General features: G+C 46.0%; 1 protein-coding gene across 2 annotated transcripts; it reads left to right on the top strand.

Moving 5' to 3' along the window:
- The first annotated feature begins 76 nt into the window (after positions 1-76).
- LOC139553787 (rab3 GTPase-activating protein non-catalytic subunit-like) lies at positions 77-22,659 on the top strand. Of its 2 annotated transcripts, none has more exons than XM_071366456.1 (34): positions 77-459; positions 1,701-1,783; positions 1,908-2,028; positions 2,206-2,287; positions 2,767-2,814; positions 2,956-3,031; positions 3,120-3,221; positions 3,329-3,428; positions 5,830-5,928; positions 6,153-6,301; positions 6,775-6,854; positions 7,208-7,297; positions 7,480-7,619; positions 8,016-8,211; positions 8,336-8,479; positions 10,139-10,221; positions 10,335-10,399; positions 10,528-10,618; positions 11,593-11,720; positions 11,904-12,117; positions 12,236-12,333; positions 12,493-12,598; positions 12,721-12,881; positions 13,009-13,183; positions 13,323-13,496; positions 13,593-13,699; positions 15,594-15,660; positions 15,744-15,814; positions 19,163-19,198; positions 19,306-19,380; positions 19,674-19,889; positions 20,155-20,442; positions 21,444-21,608; positions 21,848-22,659. In XM_071366456.1, the coding sequence occupies exons 1-34, from the start codon at positions 351-353 to the stop codon at positions 21,998-22,000; spliced, it is 4,092 nt and encodes a 1,363-aa protein (XP_071222557.1). In that variant the 5' UTR covers positions 77-350; the 3' UTR covers positions 22,001-22,659. The 2 variants fall into 2 exon arrangements, with proteins under 2 accessions (XP_071222557.1, XP_071222556.1); XM_071366455.1 differs by having other exon boundaries at positions 19,306-19,452.
- Positions 22,660-23,093: the final 434 nt, after the last annotated feature.

The raw sequence follows: 23,093 nt of genomic DNA, 5'->3' as shown, positions 1-23,093 counted from the left end.
TCTGTAAATGTGCCTCGAGATTGTATTTTATGGTTAGCGATGTGTCATCACAATACAGTCAGTCATTGGTCATCACCAAAACACTTAAAGTAAAGGGTTGAAACGGTGCAAATATGAACGAAATCCACTGACAGCAACACCCTATACATGTATTTGTTTACTAACATTCCTGGAAACGATACATATTTCAACGCAAAGGATCCCTGAGGAGTCTTGTCTTCTTCTTGATTAGCGCTAACTTCATCATACTGCAACGTTGTTGTTGCCCCATTGGACTGCAGCTGCCAGCTAACGTTAGCTTAGCTGGCTAATTCCCTGTATCCCCTCTGCCTGGTCGGGACGGGATCGAAATGTCCTGCTGCCTGCTCGAGTTCTGCCGGGTCCAAGAACTCAAAGCAGTCCGGGAGTTCTTGTTCCAGAACCAGCAAAACAACCCTTCTTTGGAGGACAAGAAAACAGGTAAGTTATCTAGCTAACGCTCAGCTCTGGGCGAGCTAAATTGCTGGGTATGACTAACTTGTTTGATTGCTGTTTGTAATCCTCGTCTCTTTTTTCAAAGCAATGTTAGAGTAGCTATGAAAATTGCTATAGACTTGTATAAAGTGTGTGTGTGTGTGTGTGTGTGTGTGTGTGTGTGTGTGTGTGTGTGTGTGTGTGTGTGTGTGTGTGTGTGTGTGTGTGTAAAAAAATAGAGGCCAGATAATGGTTCACAAATTGCACAATTTGTAGATAGTGTTGTTGACAATCCAGTTGAAATTAGACTGTAATTTGTTCTATGGGCTACGTCACTTGTCATCTCATGCCTGTAGAATCTGACAGCTCTCGAAGTCGCAAATTTTGTTCCAGTGATCTAAGTGCTACAAATACCAGGGAGTGTAAAGAATGCACGTATTCCTATGTCTCTTTAAATCTTTGACCTGTCACATCATGAATAATAGAATTAGAGATTATAGCAGTTGATGAGCGCAAGGTGTAGTGAAGGTGAGACCTGGAGAGCTGCAGTACCAGCGGGAGGCAGATGAGGATGGAAAGAGGGAGGGAGGGAGGGAGGAAGGAGGGGGGATTTGCCCTTTGTCATATGAGTCATCCTACAGGAGGGCGCTTGAACAGATTTCCGCATGATGCTGGACAAAGGAAGACACACGCTCACACACATAAGCATACATACTTACATACACATACTCAAAGCCCTGAGCCATTGTACATGCATGTTGCAGTCAGACTATGTCAACAGGAGTCCCACTGTCAATGCGAGTTCTGTCAATCTCTTCCCTCCTCCCACTTACTGATATTTATAGCATCTCCAACTTCATCCCTTCTCTCTTTGGGTCAGGGGAGGTCTCTTGTCCTTGATGCTCATCTTTCTCTCCGCCTTCTTTGTTAGTTTGCCCCTGCCAGTCCAAAGATGTGTGTACAAGTGTGTGTGTATCATTTATCACCTGATTTTAATAAATGTTCAGCTTTATAGCCTAACTATAATAATAATAATATATGCCATTTAGCAGACACTTTTATCCAAAGCGACTTAGTCATGTGTGCATACATTTTACTTATGGGTGGTCCCAGGAATCAAACCCACTGCCCTGGCATTACAAGCACCATGCTCTACCAGCTGAGTTACAAAGAACCACTAACATTTTAACTGACAATTGACTCTGGATTGCACCACCTAATAATTGTGATTGATCTCTCTCGCTCAGAGAATGAGCTGGCCTGGGACGACTCAGACTGGGGGTCATGGGATAACCCTGAGGCCAAAGAAGATGGCAGTGGCACCACCACGGTCAGTTTGTCTGTCTCTTACACTATTTCTCTTCTTTAACTAAAGACTAGCTTAAATCAGACAGCACCCTTCCATAGCCCTCTGTGATCTATAAGGTTTGGTCCTGTTGTGTTGTGTTCCTTAGGGGGTGGAGGAGGACAGTGCTGCAGTGACTGCCCCCTGGCTGCAGGACTGTGTGGTTTCTCTTTCTCCCTGCTCAGACCTGATGGTCGTTGCCAAAGACCACAAGGCTGTGTTTCTCACAGGTATGTGTCCCAAAACACAGACACGCATGTTAATGTACACACAAATTCTCTCTACCCTACCCTTATTAAAGCTACATGAAACAAAGTCAGTGTCCTCAAATACATAAACATCTCCCCAATGACACATACACTGCTGTTGGCGGGGTGTGTGTTGACATTGTCTCCTCTTTCTTGCAGCGAAGTGGCGGACAGATGATGGTGGCCGAGAGGAGATGACCCTGGCTGTGTCCTGGAGTGGAACTCTCAGCACCGAGGAGGGGTGAGAGAATGGGGGGAGAACGGGGTGAGGAGGGGTTGGAGAGAACAGAAGGGGGAGAGAGGGAGGAGGAGAAGCGAACGGAGGAGGAGGAGGGGGGAGAGAACACAGGAGGAGGAGGGGGGAGAGAACAGAGGAGGGGGGAGAGCGAACAGAGGAGGGGGGGGAGAGAACAGAGGAGGGGGGGGAGAGAACAGAGGAGGGGGGGGAGAGAACAGAGGAGGGGGGGGGAGAGAACAGAGGAGGGGGGGAGAGAACAGAGGAGGAGGGGGGAGAACAGAGGAGGATGGGGGAGAGAACGGAGGGAGAGAACAGAGGGAGGAGGGGGGAGAACGGAGGGGGGGAGAGTCAGGAGGGAAAGAAACATAAGGGTGGATGAATGAGAGAGGAAGGGGTTAGACTGAGAGAATGTGAGGAGAGGAAAGGACACAGAAAGAAGTCAAGATTAGATTCACCGTGTGTGTGTGTCTGCCTCTTTACAGGGAGAGTGTGAGCAGTGTCATCTGTATACCTCTGGCCAGCCAGAAAAGGTAAGCCACCTAGTGTGTCCGACACTGTCCGTGTGTGTGTGTCCATCCTCCATGGGTGTTCACTTGTGTGTACATATCAATGTGTATGTAGGTTTGTGTTCTAATGATGAGTATTAACTCTGTCTGTCTGTGTGTGTTCAGGAGTTCCACAGGTCGGCCAGACTGGACTTGTATTGTAGTGGGCTTCTCATCTGGTTATGTCCGCTTCTACACAGAGGTGCAGTACAGCAGTATTTACTTGTTACCTGGAAGGCTGGCTGGTGTGGTAATGTTATTCTAACAGTGGTGTTGTGTGTTTTTGTCAGAGTGGGGTCCTACTCCTAGCCCAGCTGTTGAATGAGGATCCTGTCCTGAGGCTCAAGTGTCGCACCTACGAGATCCCCCGCCACCCTGGTGTCACCGAGCAAGTACGGCTGTAGCACACACCAAAACACTGACAGCTGCCTGAGTATCAAGGTTCTTTTGACGACACTTTGTATTTATGAATTTCTCTCTCTCTCTTTCTCTCTCTTAGCATGAGGAGCTGAGCATTCTTTACCCAGCAGCCCTGGTCACTATTGATGGCTTCAGTCTCTTTCAGTCTCTACGTGCCTGCAGAAACCAGGTGGCTCGAGGTACTGCTCTGTGTGTGTGTTTTGTGTCTGTCGAGGTACTGCTCTGTGTGTGTGTTTTGTGTCTGTCGAGGTACTGCTCTGTGTGTGTGTTTTGTGTCTGTCGAGGTACTGCTCTGTGTGTGTGTGTTTTGTGTCTGTCGAGGTACTGTAGTAGCAGTAGAGGTACAGTGCTGTCAAAAAGGTTTTTCCCCCTTTCTAATGTTCTCTATTTTTGAATAATTTTTGATACTGAATGTTATCATATCTTCAACCATAACCTAATATTAGATAAAGGGAACCTGAGTTTACAAATAATAACAAAAATGTATACTTATTTTATTTATTTAATTAACAAAGTTATGAAACACCCAATTCCCCTGTGTGAAGAAGTCATTGCCCCCTTACACTCAATAACTGTTGTGCCACCTTGAGCTGCAATGAATGCAACCAAGTGCTTCCTGTAGTTGCTGATCAGTCTCTCACATTGCTCTGGATTAATTTTTGGCTGTGGATTAATTTTCTGCTCGTTTAAAGTCCTGCCACAACATCTCAATTGGGATTAGGTCTGGACTTTGACTAAGCCATTCCAAAACTTCAAATGTGTTACTTTTTAACAATTTTCATGTAGACTTGATTGTGTGTTTTGGATCATTGTCTTGCTGCATGACCCAGCTGCCCTTCAGCTTCAGCTCACAGACAGATGGCCTGACATTCTCCTGTAGAATTCTCTGATACAGAGCAAAATGTATTCTTGACAGTTGGTATAAGGTTTTTACTGTGGAATGCAGTGTTTGGTTTTCGCCAGGCATAATGGGACCCATGTCGTCCAAAAACGTATACTTTTTGACTCATCTGTCTATAGAACATTCTTCCAAGAGTCTTGATGATCATCCAGGTGCTTCCAGGTGCTTTTTGGCAGACTTGAGTCAACTTTCTGGATGAGATGGGTCCCATTATGTCTGGCGAAAACCAAACACTGCATTCCACAGAAATCAAATTGTATTGGTCACATACACATGGTTAGCAGATGTCATTGCGAGTGTAGAGAAATGCTTGTACTTCTAGTTACGACAGTGCAGCAATATCTAACAAGTAATCTAACAATTCCACAACAACTACCTAATACACACAAATCTAAGTAAAGGAATGGAATAAGTATAAATATATGGATGAGCAATGACAGGGTGGCATAGGCTAAGATGCAATAGATGGTATAAAATACAGTATATACATATGAGATAAGTAATGCAAGATATGTAAACATTATTAAAGTGGCATTATTCAAGTGACTAGTGATCCATTTATTAAAGTGGCCAATGATTTCAAGTCTGTATGTAGGCAGCTGTGTTAGTGATGGCACTGTGTTGCCATACCAATGGTCAAGCATGGTGGTGGTAGTGTGACGGTTTGGGGATGCTTTGCTACCTTAGGACCTGGACGACTTGCCTGAATAGAAGGAACCATGAATTCTGCTCTGTATCAGAGAATTCTACAGGAGAATGTCAGGCCATCCGTCTGTGAGCTGAAGCTGAAGGGCAGCTGGGTCATGCAGCAAGACAATGATCCAAAACACATAATCAAGTCTACATAAACATGGTTAAAAAGCAACACATTTGGAATGGCATAGTCAAAGTCTAGACCTAATCCCTATTGAGATGTTGTGGTTGGACTTGAAACGAGCAGTTTATTATTGAAAACCCACATATGTCACTGAGTTAAAGCAGTTCTGCATGGAAGAGTGGGCCAAAATTCCTCCACAGTGACGTGAGAGACTGATCAACAACTACAGGAAGTGTTTGGTTGGAGTAATTGCAGCTAAAGGAAGCACAACCAGTTATTGAGTGTAAGGCAATTACACACAGGGGCATTGCGTGTTGCATAACTTTGTTTATAAAATATGTATGTCATTGTTGTGTTATTTGTACACTCAGGTTCCCTTTATCTAATATTAGGTTTTAGTTAAAGATCTGATAACATTCAGTATAAAAAAAATACAAAAGTAGAGAAAATTAGAAAGGGGGAAATACTTTTTCATAGCGCTGTAGGTTAGTGTTCGTAGTTGTAAAACTAGTTGTAGTACCATAGTAATTGTGCTATAAAGGTTACATGATGTTTAATAGAACCATGTTCTCTATTTGCTGGCTGGGTTGACAGAGTTCGCCAGAAAGGATGCAGGTACTGACACACGCACAAAAGCTAGTATTTGACACTTAGGCTAGTACATGTAGTATTTTTTGGGGGTATATTTTGTGTATTGTGGCTTGAGGTGATAGTCATTCCACACCATTTACTCAACTCTTTCCCTCATCTCCTCTTTCTCTGGCAACCCTCTCTTCCTTAATCTCTTCCTCCAAACCCCTTCTCTTACTCATTATCCCTAACTTTCTGTGTCTTACCCCTCTCTCCCTACTCCCCTCCTCAGCGGCGGCAGCAGGCAGTGAGGTGGTCCATCCTCCTCCTCTGGCCTATAAGAAGTGGGGTCTACAGGATATGGACACCATCGTAGACCACAGCAGCGTGGGTGAGAGAGTCGAGGAGGGAGGGTCGGATGGGTGGAGGGGCACAGGGAGTGGGGTGGGGGGGGGGGGGCTGGAGGGAGAGGGGCAGGAGGACAGGGAGTGGGGCAGGAGCATGGTGAGCAGAAGGTGGAGAAGATCATGGATTCTGGTTGAAAGACAGTGAAAGTGTAGCTATGTTCTCCATTGTAACGGTGCTCTCTCTCTCTGTCCCTCCCTCCCTTGTCAGGTATAATGACGCTGTGTGTGTTTGACCAGATGAAGAATGCGTCTATCCTGGGGGGTTTCCATGCCTCTGTGAAGGGCAGCCCCCCCGCCATGAGTCAGTACATAACTGTGGGGGGAGGACCCTACACAGGCTTCTACTACGCCATAGAGGTGTGTGTTTGTTTCGGTTTGTCCATCTTTTTCCTCACCTCATGCCTGTCTATTTATCTCCTTGAGAGATTGGTAGTTACTCTTTAATAAGTAAGCACAGTCGGCATTAGTTCAGACCAGTAGCAGTGATTTTTGACTTTTCCATTCCCTCTAGAGCAGGGATGGGCAATAATTTTGGCTCGTGGGCCATATCATAATTTCTAAATTCAGAGGAGGGACGTTATTTTGAAAAAGGGCAGTTATTTGAACATTATAAAGGTCCATTATAATTTCTACATACTTTCTATCTAGCCTGTAGTGTTATTTTAACCCAAAATAGTTTACCCCCCACCCCCAAAAAATTGTTTTTACTCAAATCTCCCTCAGACTGGATTGCCTTATTTTGCCCACCCCTGCTGTAAACAGAGCTGAGATTTCCACCAAAGCAGCACAAAAATGTCCAGTCATAAAATCTTGTTTTTATCTCTTTCCAGGGTAGCTCCCAGCCTCTCCTCTCCCATGTGGCTCTGGCTGTGGCGAGCAAACTCACATCGGCCTTGTTCAGCGCTGCCAGGTGCGTGTGTGTTTTTCTTGGTGATTGTATGTATGAGTCTTTTCTCGGTTGTCAGTAGCTTGGCCTCCTACTCCCTTTAATCATGGTGAGTATTCCCTGTGGTGCTGTGTGCAGGTGTGTTGATACGGCTGGGGCCTTCACTGAGCCATGCTACCTCTGATACAGCCACACAGGACACAAAGCAGCAAAATCAATACACTGATATATAGCCTCTTTCCTGACAACTAATTCATTATAACTCTGTATGTCCTCTCCCTCTTCTCCCTCTGTCTTTCTTCTGCATTGCTTCTTTCTTTCTGCACCCTTTCTCTCCTCTTTCCTTCTCTCTCTCCTATCTTTTGCTCTCGCGTCAGTGGGTGGCTGGGCTGGAAGAAACAGAGTGAGGAGGAGCCAACTCAGAAACAGAAGCCCAAGGTGGAGCCGGCCACGCCCCTGGCAGTCAGGTGACCAACACCATCCCTTTTGTCAGAAGAACTAGGGAACTGTTTGTGCTGCACACGCAATCAAATTGCCAAGTTATCTTTTTATCACTAACATTAATCAATGAGCCTTTTTTTTTCTTTCATTTCTCACTTAACTGATTGCTTAGCCCAACTCTTTCCTCCCTCTCGTGTCCCGCCCTCAGGTTTGGTCTCCCAGACTCGCGGCGTCACGGGGAGTTCATCTGTCTGTCCCCCTGTAACACTCTGGCTGGGGTCACGGACGACTTCGGCAGGGTCACGCTGCTTGACGTGGGGAGAGGCATAGCTATCCGCATGTGGAAGGGTGAAAGAGAATTCTCCCTTCAGCACTCAACAGTAGGGCCGGAACGATATCAGTATCGTAGCAAGAAAACAAAACATGAAAACAGGCCTAATGTTGGAAACAAACATCATTATGATGTCATCCAGAGTCACATTTATTCATTTCCAAGCTATAGTACACAATATTCAACATACAGCAGGTTTTTAAAGGACCAAAGAGTTTGGTCTGCTTCGTGTTTTCATTTTTGCCATAGAAAAAATATTGCGATACTGGTATCATCACAGCACAACTCATCAGTAAATGAATTATCCGGTTTAGTATAAAGACAGCTAATGTTGAGTAGGGTCTAGTGTTTGACTTGGAAAAATGCCTTACTTATATATCTAGTTATAATAACCTATTTCTGTGTTTTCCCAGGATACCGGGATGCCCAGCTGGGTTGGGTGCAGGTGTCTGAGGGGCGGGGCGAGCGCGAGTCCTCGCCCTCTGCGCCCCTCCCTCGGCGCCACGCCCAGTTCCTGGTCATCTATGCACCCAGGAGAGGCATCCTGGAGGTGTGGGGCACACAGCAGGGTCCCAGAGTAGGAGCCTTCACTGTAGGGAAACACTGCAGGTACACACACACACACACACACACACACACACACAGTTCTAATCGTATGTTTCTAAAGCATTTGAACTTCTGAACTTCTTTAACCAGTAACAATTTCCTTCTCTCCTATGTGTGTATGTGTCAGGTTGCTGTATGCAGGCTACCGGCTGATGGGGGTGAACAGTGTGACTAGTCAGGGCTGGCTGCTCCACACACAGCAGGTGTGTCTGTTTGACCCTGCTACTGGAGCACTACGCACTGTCACTGTCCCCTTCCATCTGGCCCTCAGGTGACTTTTCACACTAACACACACTTCGTAGTACGGTTGGGACATCTTGGGAAGATCAGGAGTACAATTCTTGTATTGTGAAAGATTCTACACATACAGTGCATTCGGAAAGTATTCTGACTCCTTGACTTTTACCACATTTTGTTTCGTTACAACCCTATTCTAAAATGAATAAAATCGTTTTTTTTTTGTTTTTTTTGTGCAAATGTTTTACAAATAAAAAGCTGAAATATCACATTTACATAAGTATTCAGACGCTTTACTCAGTACTTTGTTGACGCACCTTTGGCAGCAATTACAGCCAAGTTTCTTTGGGGTATGACGCTATAAGCTTGGCACACTTGTATTTGGGGAGTTTCTCCCATTCTTCTCTGCAGATCCTCTCAAGCTCTGTCAGGTTGAATGGGGAGCGTTGCTGCACAGCTATTTTCAGGTCTCTCTAGAGATGTTCGATCGGGTTCCTGTCCGGGCTCTGGCTGGGCCATTCAAGGACATTCAGAGACTTGTCCCGAAGCCTCTCCTGTGTTGTCTTGGCTGTGTGCTTAGGGTCGTTGTCCTGTTGGAAGGTGAACCTTTTCCCAGTATGAGGTCCTCAGCACTCTGGAGCAGGTTTTCATCAAGGATCGCTCTGTACTTTGCTCCGTTCATCTTTGCCTCGATCCTGACTAGTCTCCCAGTCCCTGCTACTGAAACAACTCCCCACGGCATATTTCTGCCACCACCGTGCTTCACTCTAGTGATGGTGACAGGTTTCCTCCAGACGTGACGCTTGGCATTCAGGCCAAAGAGTTCAATCTTGGTTTCATCAGACCAGAGAATCTTGTTTGTCATGTTCTGAGAGTCCTTTAGGTGCCTTTTGGCAACTCCAAGAGGGCTGTCATGTGCCTTTTACTGAGGAGTGGTTTCTGTCTGGCCATTCTACCATAAAGGCCTGATTTAGTGGAGTGCTGCAGAGATGGTTGTTCTTCTGGAAGGTTCTCCCATCTTCACAGAGGATCTCTGGAGCTCTGTCAGAGTGGCCTTTCTTGGTCACCTCCCTGACCAAGGCCCTTCTATCCGGATTGCTCAGTTTGCCCGGGCGGCCAGCTCTAGTAAGAGTCTAGATGTTTCCAAACCTCTTCCATTTAAGAATGATAGAGACCACTTTGTTCTTGGGGACCTTCAGACATTTTTTTGGTACCCTTCCCCAAATCTGTGCCTCGACACATTCCTGTCTCGGAGCTCTACGGACATTTCCTTCGACCTCATGGCTTAGTTTTTGCTCTGACATGCACTGTCAACTGTGGGACCTTTATATAGACAGGTGTGTGCCTTTTCAAATCTTGTCCAATTAAATGAATTCATCACAGGTGGACTCCAAGTTGTAGAAACATCTCAAGGATGATCGATGGAAACAGGATGCACCAGAGCTCAATTTCGAGTCTCATAGCAAAGGGTCTGAATACTTATGTAAATAAAGTATTTCAGTAAAAAAAAAAAAATACATTTGCAAACATTTCTAAAAACCTGTTTTCGCTTCGTCATTATGTGTAGATTGATGATTGATGTAACGTAACAAAATGTGGAAAAAGTGAAGGGGTCTGAATACTTTCCGAATGCACCATACACAGCCTGTGTAGTTTTACCAAAGGGACGTAATGATTATGTTCCCTATGTCAGTGATAAGAAGAGTGAGAGGGCGAAGGACATGCACCTGCTGAAGAGACTGACCACACTACTGAAGAGCAGAGAGGTGGAACCAGGTACGACAGAGATGGAGGGGGAAAATGAACAGATGGGAGGATACCCTTTACAGAAGTATTTGAACAGGGAAAACCAGAAGAGCTCTTTCTTACCTTTGACCTCCTCTCCACAGATATCCTGGAGAGCGAGGCCCAGAGTGTACTGCTGGACATCAAACACCCTGCCGTTAAGAAACAGGTCAACACACATATATACACACACACACACACACACACACACACATACATACATACATACATAGTGGGGTCAGCACACCCAGGGAATGTGGTGTACTACTACTTACTGCTCTCTGTCCTGTCCTTTAGGCCCTAGAGTCTTTGCTAGCCAATAAGAATGCTCCAGTCTCCTGTCTGACCAACATCACCCGAGTCTTACTGGCCAGTCTCAAAGGGCAAGGTACTGTGTATTTCTGGATATTTATTGAGGTTGAATATTATTAAACCGTGTACAAATAGGTGTCTTAGTGCCTGTGTGTGTGGGTTAATGCCTGTGTGTGTGGGTTAATGCCTGTGTGTGGGTTAATGCCTGTGTGTGTGTGGGTTAATGCCTGTGTGTGTGTGGGTTAATGCCTGTGTGTGTGTGGGTTAATGCCTGTGTGTGTGGGTTAATGCCTGTGTGTGTGTGGGTTAATGCCTGTGTGTGTGGGCTAATGCCTGTGTGTGTGTGGGTTAATGCCTGTGTGTGTGGGTTAATGCCTGTGTGTGTGGGTTAATGCCTGTGTGTGTGTGGGTTAATGCCTGTGTGTGTGGGCTAATGCCTGTGTGTGTGTGGGTTAATGCCTGTGTGTGTGGGTTAATGCCTGTGTGTGTGGGTTAATGCCTGTGTGTGTGGGTTAATGCCTGTGTGTGTGTGGGTTAATGCCTGTGTGTGTGTGGGTTAATGCCTGTGTGTGTGTGGGTTAATGCCTGTGTGTGTGTGGGTTAATGCCTGTGTGTGTGTGGGTTAATGCCTGTGTGTGTGTGGGTTAATGCCTGTGTGTGTGGGTTAATGCCTGTGTGTGTGGGTTAATGCCTGTGTGTGTGGGTTAATGCCTGTGTGTGTGGGTTAATGCCTGTGTGTGTGGGTTAATGCCTGTGTGTGTGGGTTAATGCCTGTGTGTGTGGGTTAATGCCTGTGTGTGTGGGTTAATGCCTGTGTGTGTGTGGGTTAATGCCTGTGTGTGTGTGGGTTAATGCCTGTGTGTGTGGGTTAATGCCTGTGTGTGTGGGTTAATGCCTGTGTGTGTGGGTTAATGCCTGTGTGTGTGGGTTAATGCCTGTGTGTGTGGGTTAATGCCTGTGTGTGTGGGTTAATGCCTGTGTGTGTGGGTTAATGCCTGTGTGTGTGGGTTAATGCCTGTGGGTTAATGCCCGTGTGCACTGTCCCTGCAGACCCAGAGGCGGTAGATGAAGGGTTGTTCCAGTTGTGTTCCTCCCAACTGAAACTGCTGCAGCTCTACACAGACATCCAACAGCTCCACTCTACTGGGGAGGCCACCACAGACACACACACTGAACCTGTGAGTATAACAAACACCACTGGTTGTACAGCAGTCTGACACTGAATTAACTAGCTACATTCAGAGCAGTAAACGGCAGGCCAATGCTGAGTTGTCAGCAACACTCACCAATTTTGAATCTAGAACCACTCTTCTATTTTCTCTCCCTCTTCTCTTGTTCCACATCCTCCTCTTCCTTTTCAGACGGAGGTTGCAGGTATAGAGGAGGAGCTGGCCCGTGTCTCCCCTACCCTGCAGCGCTACGCAGAACTCACGTCCGGCTCCCGCCCCTCCGTCTCTTTCGCCCAGGACTCCCCTGACGCATCACTTCCTGTCCGAAGCTTTCTGTCCCAGATGGAGTGTGAGGGAGAGGAGATCAGAGTGGTGCCAGGGCCCAACGCAGACTGGACACAGCTTGGTAGAATGAAAACGCACACACACAACACAAAGACACACACAGACACAGACACACACACACACACTATTACCTATAAGTGTATTAGAGGTTAGTTTGTGTGTGTGTCTTTCCCCTGTAGGGAGCTTTCTGTTCTGGGGCTGTCTGACAGGAGAGAGCCCTCTACAGAAAGTCTGTAACACACTGCAGAAGACCGGCATCAGCCCACAGCAACTACTGGTGAGGAGAGGCGGGAGAGAGGGTGAAGAGGTGGTGGAGGAATAAGAGGAAGCCGATTCTAGAAAGGGATGATTTGGGTATGGGAGGAAGAATAGACTGTTTGAAATAGAATGAAATGTAACTCATCCATGTTGTTTGTCCGTGTGTGTTTTCCCTCAGTCTCTGCTGCTGAGTGTATGGTTGCACAGAGAGAAGGAAGTATTGAAAAAAACAGAGGCCGTCAGACACCTACACACTCTGCTCACTGCCCTCAGCTCCATGAAAGGTGTGTGAGCACATCTTATTTCCAATGTGTGCTGTGATGACATTGAGTTAGCTTGTGGTTAGATGGTATGTGGCTAGACTCCCATTGACTTCTGTAGACGGCTGTGTTCCTCCTCTCCCTAGGTGCGGTGGAGGAGTCGTGGGACATGCAGTGTGTCTCCCCCTGGTGGCAGCAGGTGCGTGCTGCATGTGTCCAGTCCCACAGTTCTGCTGCCGCCCTGTTGGCTGCAATAGTGGCTCACCGCGCTGCTAAGGCTAACATCACCATCCTGGCTGAAACCAAGGTCACACACCACACACACACATATAATCACCTGGCTCTGGCAAAGAAAAGGGTGAACACACACACCCTAGCACACACACACTGATATGTGTGCTTCGTCACTGACTCTTTGTGTGTGTGTGTATCAGTTCCAGCCAGAGTGGGAGGCGGTGTCGTTGGAACTGGAGCAGTGGGCGGTGTGTGTGAGACAGCTGGAGGACGTGTTGTCCCTGCAGACACTGCTGTGTGTGCCTCCTCCTCAGGGAACACCAGGGAGCGCCACACCACACTGCTCAGTCAAAGCCCTGCTGGAGGGGGGCCGAGGTACTGGATACGTACTATAAGAAATAAAAAGTCCATAATCCCGATCTGAGAGGGTTGGAATTGGTGAGAGAGATACAATCACATATACTGTAGATCAGTGATTACCTACGCTCTCTCTCTCCCCTTCGTCCTCTCTCAGGTGGTATAGCAGACAGCGTGGCTAAGTGGGTGTTCAGGCAAGACTTGGCCCCTGAGCGGCTGAAGGACATGCTGCAGAGGAGGGGGGAGGCCGAGAGCACGGAACAGCCCTCCCAGCCAGAGCAGGGGGAGGGAGAAAAGAGCCAGGAGGATCCAGACTTCAACAGGGCAGCAGGTGAGTGTGTACTCCTGTGGTCACTAACCCGATTCCTCCATAGGGAAGTGTATTTGTTGTTGTTATATTAAAGTGTGTGTTCCTGTGTTCCTCCAGAGCTGCTAGTGTCTGTGTGTCAGCGTTTCCCAGACTCCCTCTCTCCTGACCTGCTGTTTGCCCACTGCTGCTGGGAGTACGTGGTGCAGTGGAACAAAGACCCAGAGGTGGGGCTCCATACAGTACCGGCACACAGACCTTCACATCCATAAACACACTCACATCTATACACACAGACATCCATACATACAGTGGGGAGAACAAGTATTTGATACACTGACGATTTTGCAGGTTTTCCTACTTCATACAATGTGATTTTCTGGATTTTTGTTTTAGATTCCGTCTCTCACAGTTGAAGTGTACCTATGATCAAAATTACAGACCTCTACATGCATTGTAAGTAGGAAAACCTGCAAAATCGGCAGTGTATCAAATACTTGTTCTCCCCACTGTATCTATATACACACTCACATTTACACACACAGACATGCATATACATACACATCTACAGTACCAGTCAAAAGTTAAGACACTTCTTAAACAATGTTTTTTCTTTATTTTTACTATTTTCTACATTGTAGAATAATAGTGAAGATGTCAAAACTATGAAATAACACATATGGAATCATGTAGTAACCAAAAAAGTGTTAAACAAATCAAAGTATATTTTAGATTCTTCAAATTAGTCACCCTTTGCCTTGATGACAGCTATGCACACTCTTGGGATTCTCTCAACCAGCTTCACCTGGAATGCTTTTCCAACAGCTTCATCTGGAATGCTTTTCCAACAGTCTTAAAGGAGTTCCCACATATGCTGAGGACTTGTTGGCTGCTTTTCCTTCACTCTGAGGTCCAACTCATCCCAAACCATCTCAATTGGGTTGAGGTTGTGGAGTCCAGGTCATCTGATGCAGCACTCCATCAATCTCATTCTTGGTCAAATAGCCCTTACACAGCCTGGATGTGTGTTTTGGGTAATGATAGTCCCACTAAGCGCAAACCAGATGGGATGGCGTATTGCTGCAGAATGCTGTGGTAGCCATGCTGGTTAAGTGTGCCTTCAATTCTAAATAAATCAGACAGTGTTACCAGCAAAGCATCCCCACAGCAACACACCTCCTCCTCCATGCTTCACAGTGGGAACCACACATGCAGAGATCATCCGTTCACCTACTCTGCATCTCACGAAGACAGAAATCTCAGATTTGGACTCATCAGACCAAAGGGCAGACTTCCACCGGTCTAATGTCCATTGCTTGTGTTTCTTGGCCCAAGCAAGTCTTCTTATTGGTGTCATTTAGTAGTGGTTTCTTTGCAGCAATTCGACCATGAAGGCCTGATTCACGCAGTCTCCTCTGAACAGTTGATGTTGAGGTGTCTGTTGCTTTTATTTTGGCTGCAATCTGAGGTGGAGTAATTTTTATGAACCTATCCTCTGCAGCAGAGGTAACTCTGGGTCTTCCTTTCCTGTGGCGGTCCTCATGAGAGCCAGTTTCATCATAGCGCTTGGTGGTTTTTGCGACTGCACTTGAGTTCTTGAAATTTTCCGCATTGACTGACCTTCATGTCTTAAAGTAATGATGGACAGTCGTTGAGCTGTTCTTGCCATAATATGGACTTGGTCTTTTACCAAATATGGCTATCTTCTGTATACCACCCCTCTCTTGTCGCAACACAACTGATTTAGCTCAAACACATTAAGGAAATAAATTCCACAAATTAACTTTTAACAAGGCACACCTGTTAATTGAAATGCATTCTTCATGAAGCTGATAGAGAGAATGCCAAGCTGTCATCAAGGCAACGGGTGGCTACTTTGAAGAATCTCAAATATAAAATATATTTGGATTTGTTGAACACTATTTTGGTTACTACATTATTCCATATGTGTTATTTCATAGTTTTGATGTCTTCACTATTATTCTACATCTAGAAAATAGTCAAAATAAAGAAAAGCCCTGGAATTAGTAGGTGTGTCCAAACTTTTGACTGGTACTGTATATATATACTGACAGTTTGAGGTGTACAGTCAAATATTTTGTTGTCTCTCTCTCTCTTTAGGAGGGGAGTTATCTTTGTTGGGCGGTGGAGCACCTGAAGCTAGTCTCAAGTCCTCACATCCAGCTGGGTGAGACTATGCTTCACGTTATGCAATATTCACTCAGTGTGTCCCTTCGTTTGTGCTATAAGATGGTTCTCTTTCTCCTGCAGGCATCTCTTCAATGATGTGGAACACGTTCATCGTTAAATGTTTCTCAGCTGCTGCTTTCCTTATAGAGAAGGTGAGCAGAATATTAGGGATGTGCATCTTTCCCTTTCAACACAATTCGATATCTAGATGCACGGGCTCCGATACGATACAGGAACGATAAGTTTTAGTTTGAAACGAATCGGTTCGATACGATGCACTAACATTTGTTTGCATAAACACATACATTTTCCATTCCAAATTAAAATCTGCTGCTGATGGATCTGATGAGCTAGGACTCTGAGCTGTATTTGTCTGAGCTGACTTCTTTCTCTCTCTGTGTGTGTGTGCTGTATCTGTCTGAGCTGACTTCTCTCTCTGTGTGTGTGTGCTGTATCTGTCTGAGCTGACTTTTCTCTGTGTGTGTGTGTGCTGTATCTGTCTGAGCTGACTTCTCTGTGTGTGTGTGTGCTATATCTGTCTGAGCGGACTTCTCACTCTCTTTGTGTGTGTAAATTATGTACATGTACACTGAACCAAACCCTAAACGCAAAATGCAACAAAGATTTTAGTGAGTTAGTTCATATAAAGGAAAAACAGAAAATTGAAAAATTAATTAGGCTCTAATCTATGGATTTCACATGACTGGGAATACAGTTCTGCATCTGTTTGTCACAGATACACTATATGACCAAAAGTACACATGTTTGTCGAACATCTCATTCCAAAATCACAGGCATTAATATGGACTAAGTCCATTCTTCTGTGAAGGTTTTCCACTAGATGTCGGAACATTGCTGCGGGAACTTGCTTCCATTCAGCCACAAGAGCATTAGTGAGGTTGGGCACAGGTCTTGGGCAATTAGGCCTGGCTCGCAGTCAGTGTTTAAATTCATCCCAAAGGTGTTTGATGGGGTTGAGGTCAGTGCTCTGTGCAGGCCAGTCAAGTTCTTCCACACCGATCTCAACAAACATTTCTGTATGGACTTTGCTTACTGCACGGGACATTGTCATGCTGAAACAGGAAAGGCCCTTCCCCAAACTGTTGGCACAAAGTTGGAAGCACAGAATTGTCTAGAATGCCACTGGAGCTAAGGGGCTTAGCCTGAACCATGAAAAACAGTCCCAGACCATTATTCCTCCTCCACCAAACTTTATAGTTGGCTCTATGCATTGGGGCAGATAGTGTTTTCCTGGCAGCCGCCAAACCCAGATGCGTCCTTCGGACTGCCAGAAATTTGACAAACTGACTTATCTTATGTCACGTGTCACGTTGAAAGTCACTGTGCTCTTCAGTAAGGCCCTTCTATTGTCAATGTTTGTCTATTGAGATTGCATGGCTGTGTGCTTGATTTTATACATCTGTCAGTAACGGGTGTGGCTGAAATAATAGCCTATCCAATAATTTGAAGGGGTGTCCACATACTTTTGTGTATATATAGTGTACCTTAAAAGAAAGTAGGGGCGTGGATCAGAAAACCAGTCAGTATCTGGTGTGACCACCATTTGCCTCATGTGGCGCAACACATCTCCTTCGCATAGAGTTGATCAGGCTGTTGATTGTGGCCTGTGGAATGTTATCCCACTCCTCCTTTAATACATGTCAAATCAGAGCATCCCAAACATGCTCATGTCTGGTGAGTATGCAGGCCATGGAAGAACTGGGACATTTTCAGCTTCCAGGAATTGTGTACAGATCCTTGCGACATGGGGCCGTGCATTTTCATGCTGAAACGTGATGGCGGGCCTCAGAATCTCGTCACGGTATCTGTCCATTCACAGTGCCATCGATAAAATGCAATTGTGTTCGTTGTCCGTGCTTATGCCTGCCCATACCATAACTCCACCGCCACCAGACACGTGGTTTGCCATCTACCCGGGACAGTTGAAACCGGGATTAATGCGTGAAGAGCACACTTTTCAGCGTGGGGCCGTGCAGCATTTGTCCACTGAAGTCGGTTACGACGCCGAACTGCAGTCAGCTTGCCAACTGCACATTTTAGTGGCCTTTTATTGTCCCCAGCACAAGATGCACCTGTGTAATGATCATGCTGTTTAATCAGCTTCTTGATATGCCACACCTGTCAGGTGGATGGATTATCTTGGTAAAGAAGAAATGCTCACTAACAGGAATGTAAACAAATGTGTACAAAACATTTGAGAGAAATAAGCTTTTTGTGTGTATGAAAAATATGAAAAATATCTAAGATATTTTATTTCAGCTCATGAAACATGGGACCAACACTTTACATGGTGTGTTTATATTTTTGTTCAGTATGTATGGTGTATGTAGGGCTAAGCCACAAGGGAGACTGGGCACCTACCACCCCACTATCAGATAAGGGGGGGCAATGTTTGCTTTTTGTCCCCCCCACTTTTGATCTGAAATCACTTATTAATTTGTAATCTTTGCAGATTCAAAGTGTTTGAGCTAGTAATGTATCAATATTCCTCATTAAAATGAATATATATATAGCATAGCTTTTGATGTATTTTTTGCCAAAATCCAGACTTTTTCAAACTTTAAACAAAAACAACCACTGACTGTTTGCTCAGATGGCTCCTAGTCGCAAATGCGCATGTGCCAATTGAATCTCAACAAGGAAAAAGTCGGTGGTTGTATTTGATTAACATTTATTGAAAATGTATGGATTTCAGCGAACAAAGGCACGCAACTACAGAGGACAAACATAGGTACAAGGTAGGCGTTCGATAATTAAATGCATTTGAAGTATTGACCTTGGGCGAATCGATGGAGTTGCTCCTAGGTTCCACAAAGCCTGGAGCTAGATTCCACAAACCCAGGTCTCTGCTCCACTGTTTGTGGAGTCATCAGAATCTTCCTTCACCATGGAGTGGAGTTTAGTTCACTATATCCAAATGAGAGTTGTCTCCAGCGGTAGCTTAGGCTATTCTGGTAAAATGACGTTTCAACAGCACCTTTGATAACAATAACCTTGAAATTACATCGGTTGAACTTGTCACTCAACTAATAAAGCCTAATATTGCGCAAGCCATTTTACAAACATTTGAATGCTGAAGGTGACAGGTGGCCTACCTCTCGTTAGGCAATGTGCAGTTTGACTAGGCTACTGATATTGCCTGGAGTTGTTGACTTGTTGATCAATGACTGTCAACACAGTTACATGCTCGACACTGAAGGAGAGGAAATAAAGTAATATGAGCCATGTTAGTGAACCGGCGATACGTAACGTTTAAATCGAGTTTCTGACCGATTCAGTCCTATCTTAAAAATTTGAACCGGGGATCGATGCGTATCTGTGAATCGTTACATCCTTACAGAATATGTTCATCAGAACTGTCACATACAAAACATAAACATATTCTGTAGGGACGTAACGATTCAAATCAGTCCCCAGTGTGTCCTGATTCTGATCACGATTCTCTTTATAGTGCTCCAATTGTTTGTTCCTCTCCACAGGTGGGGAAGGCCCCTAAGGATCGCCTGTGTCGACGGGTGAGCAGCCCTGCCTATTCAGCCTTACATGTTTGACTCTCTGATAGGGACTTGTGTTTTGGTTGTGAATAGACGTGTACATAACGTCTGTCTGTGTGTGTATTCAGGATGTGGGAATGGGAGACTGTGCCATGACATCATTCCTGGGCTCCTGTGTTCAGCTGCTACAGATTCTGATGGAGGTACGGATCAAAAAAGATGGATGGATGCATACAGTTGGGCAGATTAAAATGTTTCCCTGCGCTGCAGCACAGGTAAAAAGCATGTGCTGCATGCAAAGTGGGTATATGTGCATGTCACCATGCAAGAGAGTTTGTCACAGTGTACCATTACTGCAGCACGGGGATTTAGAAAAAAACTTTTTGAACTAAAGCATCTGTAGTTGCACAGATAGACTGCGCTTTGGATGGTTTTTAATAGTGATACTGGCAAGTGAGGCTGGTCCTTGGTTACTCTGAACCCCTCTCCCCTCCAGGCAGACTCGGGGGTAGAAGAGGTGCCTCCTCCAGAGCTGTGTGTGGAGGAGGTGTGGGGGGGAGCAGAGGGACCTGCCTCCCTAGCAGAGCTAGCCCTGGAGCAGAAGGGAGTTCACTACCCCCTTGTACAACACCACTATCTCCTGGCCTCTCTACTCCACACTGCTATGACCTTCAGTCTCAGGGTCAAACCACTCAGCCTGTTCGACAGCAAGGTGAGACAAACAAGTAGTGTAAACCAAAGAGTACACACATGCATAACACCTACAGCAGTGTTTACCAACCCTCTCCTCTGGCCCCCCCAGATGTTTCACATGTTTGTTTTAACCCTAAACTGGCACACCTGATTCAATTAGTCACAGGCTTGATGATTAGTTGACTGAGTCAGGTGTGCCAGTTTTTAAATGTCTGGGAGGCCCTGAGGAGAGGGTTGGGAAACACTGACCTACACTATACACTGCAAGTCTTTCCTTCTTCCAGGGTAAGAATGCCTTCTTTAGAGAGCTGTCGTCCATCCAGCTGATGCCCAGTGGAGACATGGACCCTGGCCTGGTCTCCCTCAGACAGGAGTTCCTGCTCAGGGTGTTGACAGGCTGGGTGACGACCCAGAGGGAGGCGGTGGAGGGCCCTGGGTCTGGGTCAGGGGACAAGACGTGGCCTTCTCTGTGTCTGGACCTGGGACTCCTGCTGCAGGTCAACCCGGACCTCCTGCGCAGACATCTGGTGTGTGAGCTGTACAACCAGGGCCTGGACCCCCGGGCAGAGCAGGTAGGTAGTCAAACACCAACAGGTCCCTCAATACACATCTGCTGGTAACTGGATAGAAACTGATACACATACTAACACATATAACATAAACCCCCCCAGTGAGTGTATTAGGTACACCCATCTAGTACCAGGTCGGACTCCCCTATGTCTCCAGAACAGCCTGAATTCTTCAGGGCATTCTACAGGGTGTTGGAAATGTTCCACATGGATTTTGGTCCATGCTGACGCGATGGCATCACGTAGTTGCTGCAGATTGGACGTTGGTACATTCATGCTGCGAACAGCCTGTTCCATCTCATCCCAAAGATGTTCTATTGGGTTGAGGTCTGGGGACTGACCAGGCCACTCAAGTAAACGAAATGTTCTTCCACTCCTCAATTGCCCAGTGCCAACACTGACCGTGTTCTCACTGGAGCTCTCTTGTTTTTTATCTGGTAGGAGTAGAACCCAGGGTGGTCGTCTACTACAATAGTCCATCCGTGACAAGGATCGAGGAGTTGTGTGTTTCCGAGATGCCGTTCTGCACACCACTGTTGTTCTGTTCCGTTATTTGTCATGTGTGTGGCCCGCCTGTTAGCTTGCACGGTTCTTATCGTTCTCTCATCAACAAGCTGTTTTCGCCCCAAAGGATTGCTGCTGACAGGATGTTATTTGTCAGTCTCACCATTCTCTGTAAACCTGGGTGGCTGTTTCTGAGATACTGGATCCGGAGTGCCTAGCATCAATGATCATACCTCGCTCAAAGCCACTTAGGTCACTTGTTTTGCCCATTCTAACGTTCAATAGAACGCATCGATGTCTGTCTGCTTTATAAAACAAGCCACGGCTACCTGACTCACTGTCTGTAAGAGAGATCCATTTTCGTGAGCGGGTGGTGTACCTAAAACTACATATTCATACACTCATGTCACTTGTCATATTTAATAACTTTATACACACAATGAATATGATCACTCACACAAAATATGACATTGAAGCCTGAGGTGTGTGTGTGTTGTCAGGTGATGTTTGAGGTGGAGGATAAGGACGTGTTGGGTTCCCAGCTGTTGGTTCTAACAGGCCAGAGGCTGAGCTACTCCCTGCTCCACACCCAGACCCAGACCCGGCCCGCCATGGAGCTGCTGGCACGCCTCCCCCCCACACTCTGCACCTGGCTCAAGGCTATGGTGAGATCAACCTCTGTGTTACCTTATAACATGTTATAACCACTGTAGAACACCTGGCTCAAGCCTATAGTGAGACTTACCAGCCTCCTGAATACACACTATAACACCTGTCTTAAGGCCATGGTGAGACCAGCTAGTCTTCGGCGTCAACCTATAACCACTGAACAGCATATTGTGTAACTAACTCAACCCCCTAGTTTTGTGTGGGCTACTGATGCGTATCTGTGTGTTGTCCCCAGGACCCCAGTGAGCTGGGGTGCCCGTCGGTGCCCCTGAGTCAGACCAGCAGGCTGGTGAGCCGCCTCATAGAGATCCTACCTGAGAACCACGGCCAGTACAGCCTGGCACTACACCTACTGGAGGCTGTGGAGGACCTGCAGAGAGAGGACTGAGAGAGGGGGAGGAGGACAGAGAGGGGGAGGAGAGAAAGGACAGAGGGAGTAGAAGCGAGGGAACTAGATGGCTTCTGTGCATTTTCGTTCTTGCTAGCATCCAATATAGGAGTGAGAGAGTGGTAGTGAACTGGTATATTACCTATCATGTACAGGAAGCAGAGGTACCCTGTTTTTATGAGAGGCTTGTGCTCAGTTGAGAAGAAAAGGTTGAATCTAATTAAGTGTAAATGATCGAGGGGGGGTAGGATGGGTTTTTAATTTAATCCAGTGCTCACTCATCTTACTCCGATTTCAAATAACATTGTATTAGGTTGATCAATGTCCAAGTCTGTATTTGAGAATGGAATATGGGGGGCCTAGATGGAGTTGGATAAGTCCTGTCACTTTGTCTCCCAGCTATACCTAGCAGCCCCTGTACTCTCCCTTTTAACATACTTAACGACACACTCAAAAGGGGGTTGCAGGGTGTGTGCCATATGATTGTTCAGTAAGCATCCCTTCCTCAGCTGTCCCTCAGATTAGTGATGTATGATAAACAGACCTGTTATTTATACATGCTGCAGTACTACTAGCTGTGCCTGTACCCACTGTACTGTTCTGTAGTTGTAATCTAGACACTGGGGGCAGACAGCAGAATAAAACAAGTTAAATGCTCAGCATGGTTTCTCTCTCTCTCTGGGCCTGGGGTAAGAACAGTTAACACTGGTCATGATGGTCATTTCCAAATGGTAGCAGGACATGGCTGCGTTGAGTACGGGGAAAAAACTGCACCGTTCAGTTAAATGGAAACCGTGCTGTTCTGAAAAATGGGGAGAGGTTGGGTTGTGGGTTAAATGCATCACTGCCCTTAATACGTCATGCATTGCTTCAAGCCACACACTAAATGGAGCAAACGTACTTCAATGTCTGTTCCAAGAACGTTTTGGGGAAACGTGGCGTTCAGTCCAAACCGCCATGGGATTCTGTCCAAACCGCCATGGGATTCTCTCCAGACCATTCAGGTACTCAGATATTTGTACCCTACTGAATGACACCTTGGTTTTCAAAGGGTGATAGGAATCACTGGTTTAAGAGGATTTTTATGAATATT

This window comes from Salvelinus alpinus, chromosome 25 (genome assembly GCF_045679555.1).
Source record: "Salvelinus alpinus chromosome 25, SLU_Salpinus.1, whole genome shotgun sequence".
Taxonomy (NCBI): domain Eukaryota; kingdom Metazoa; phylum Chordata; class Actinopteri; order Salmoniformes; family Salmonidae; genus Salvelinus; species Salvelinus alpinus.
Note: the sequence above shows the minus strand (reverse complement) of the source record. Positions and strands in the feature narration are given on the sequence as shown.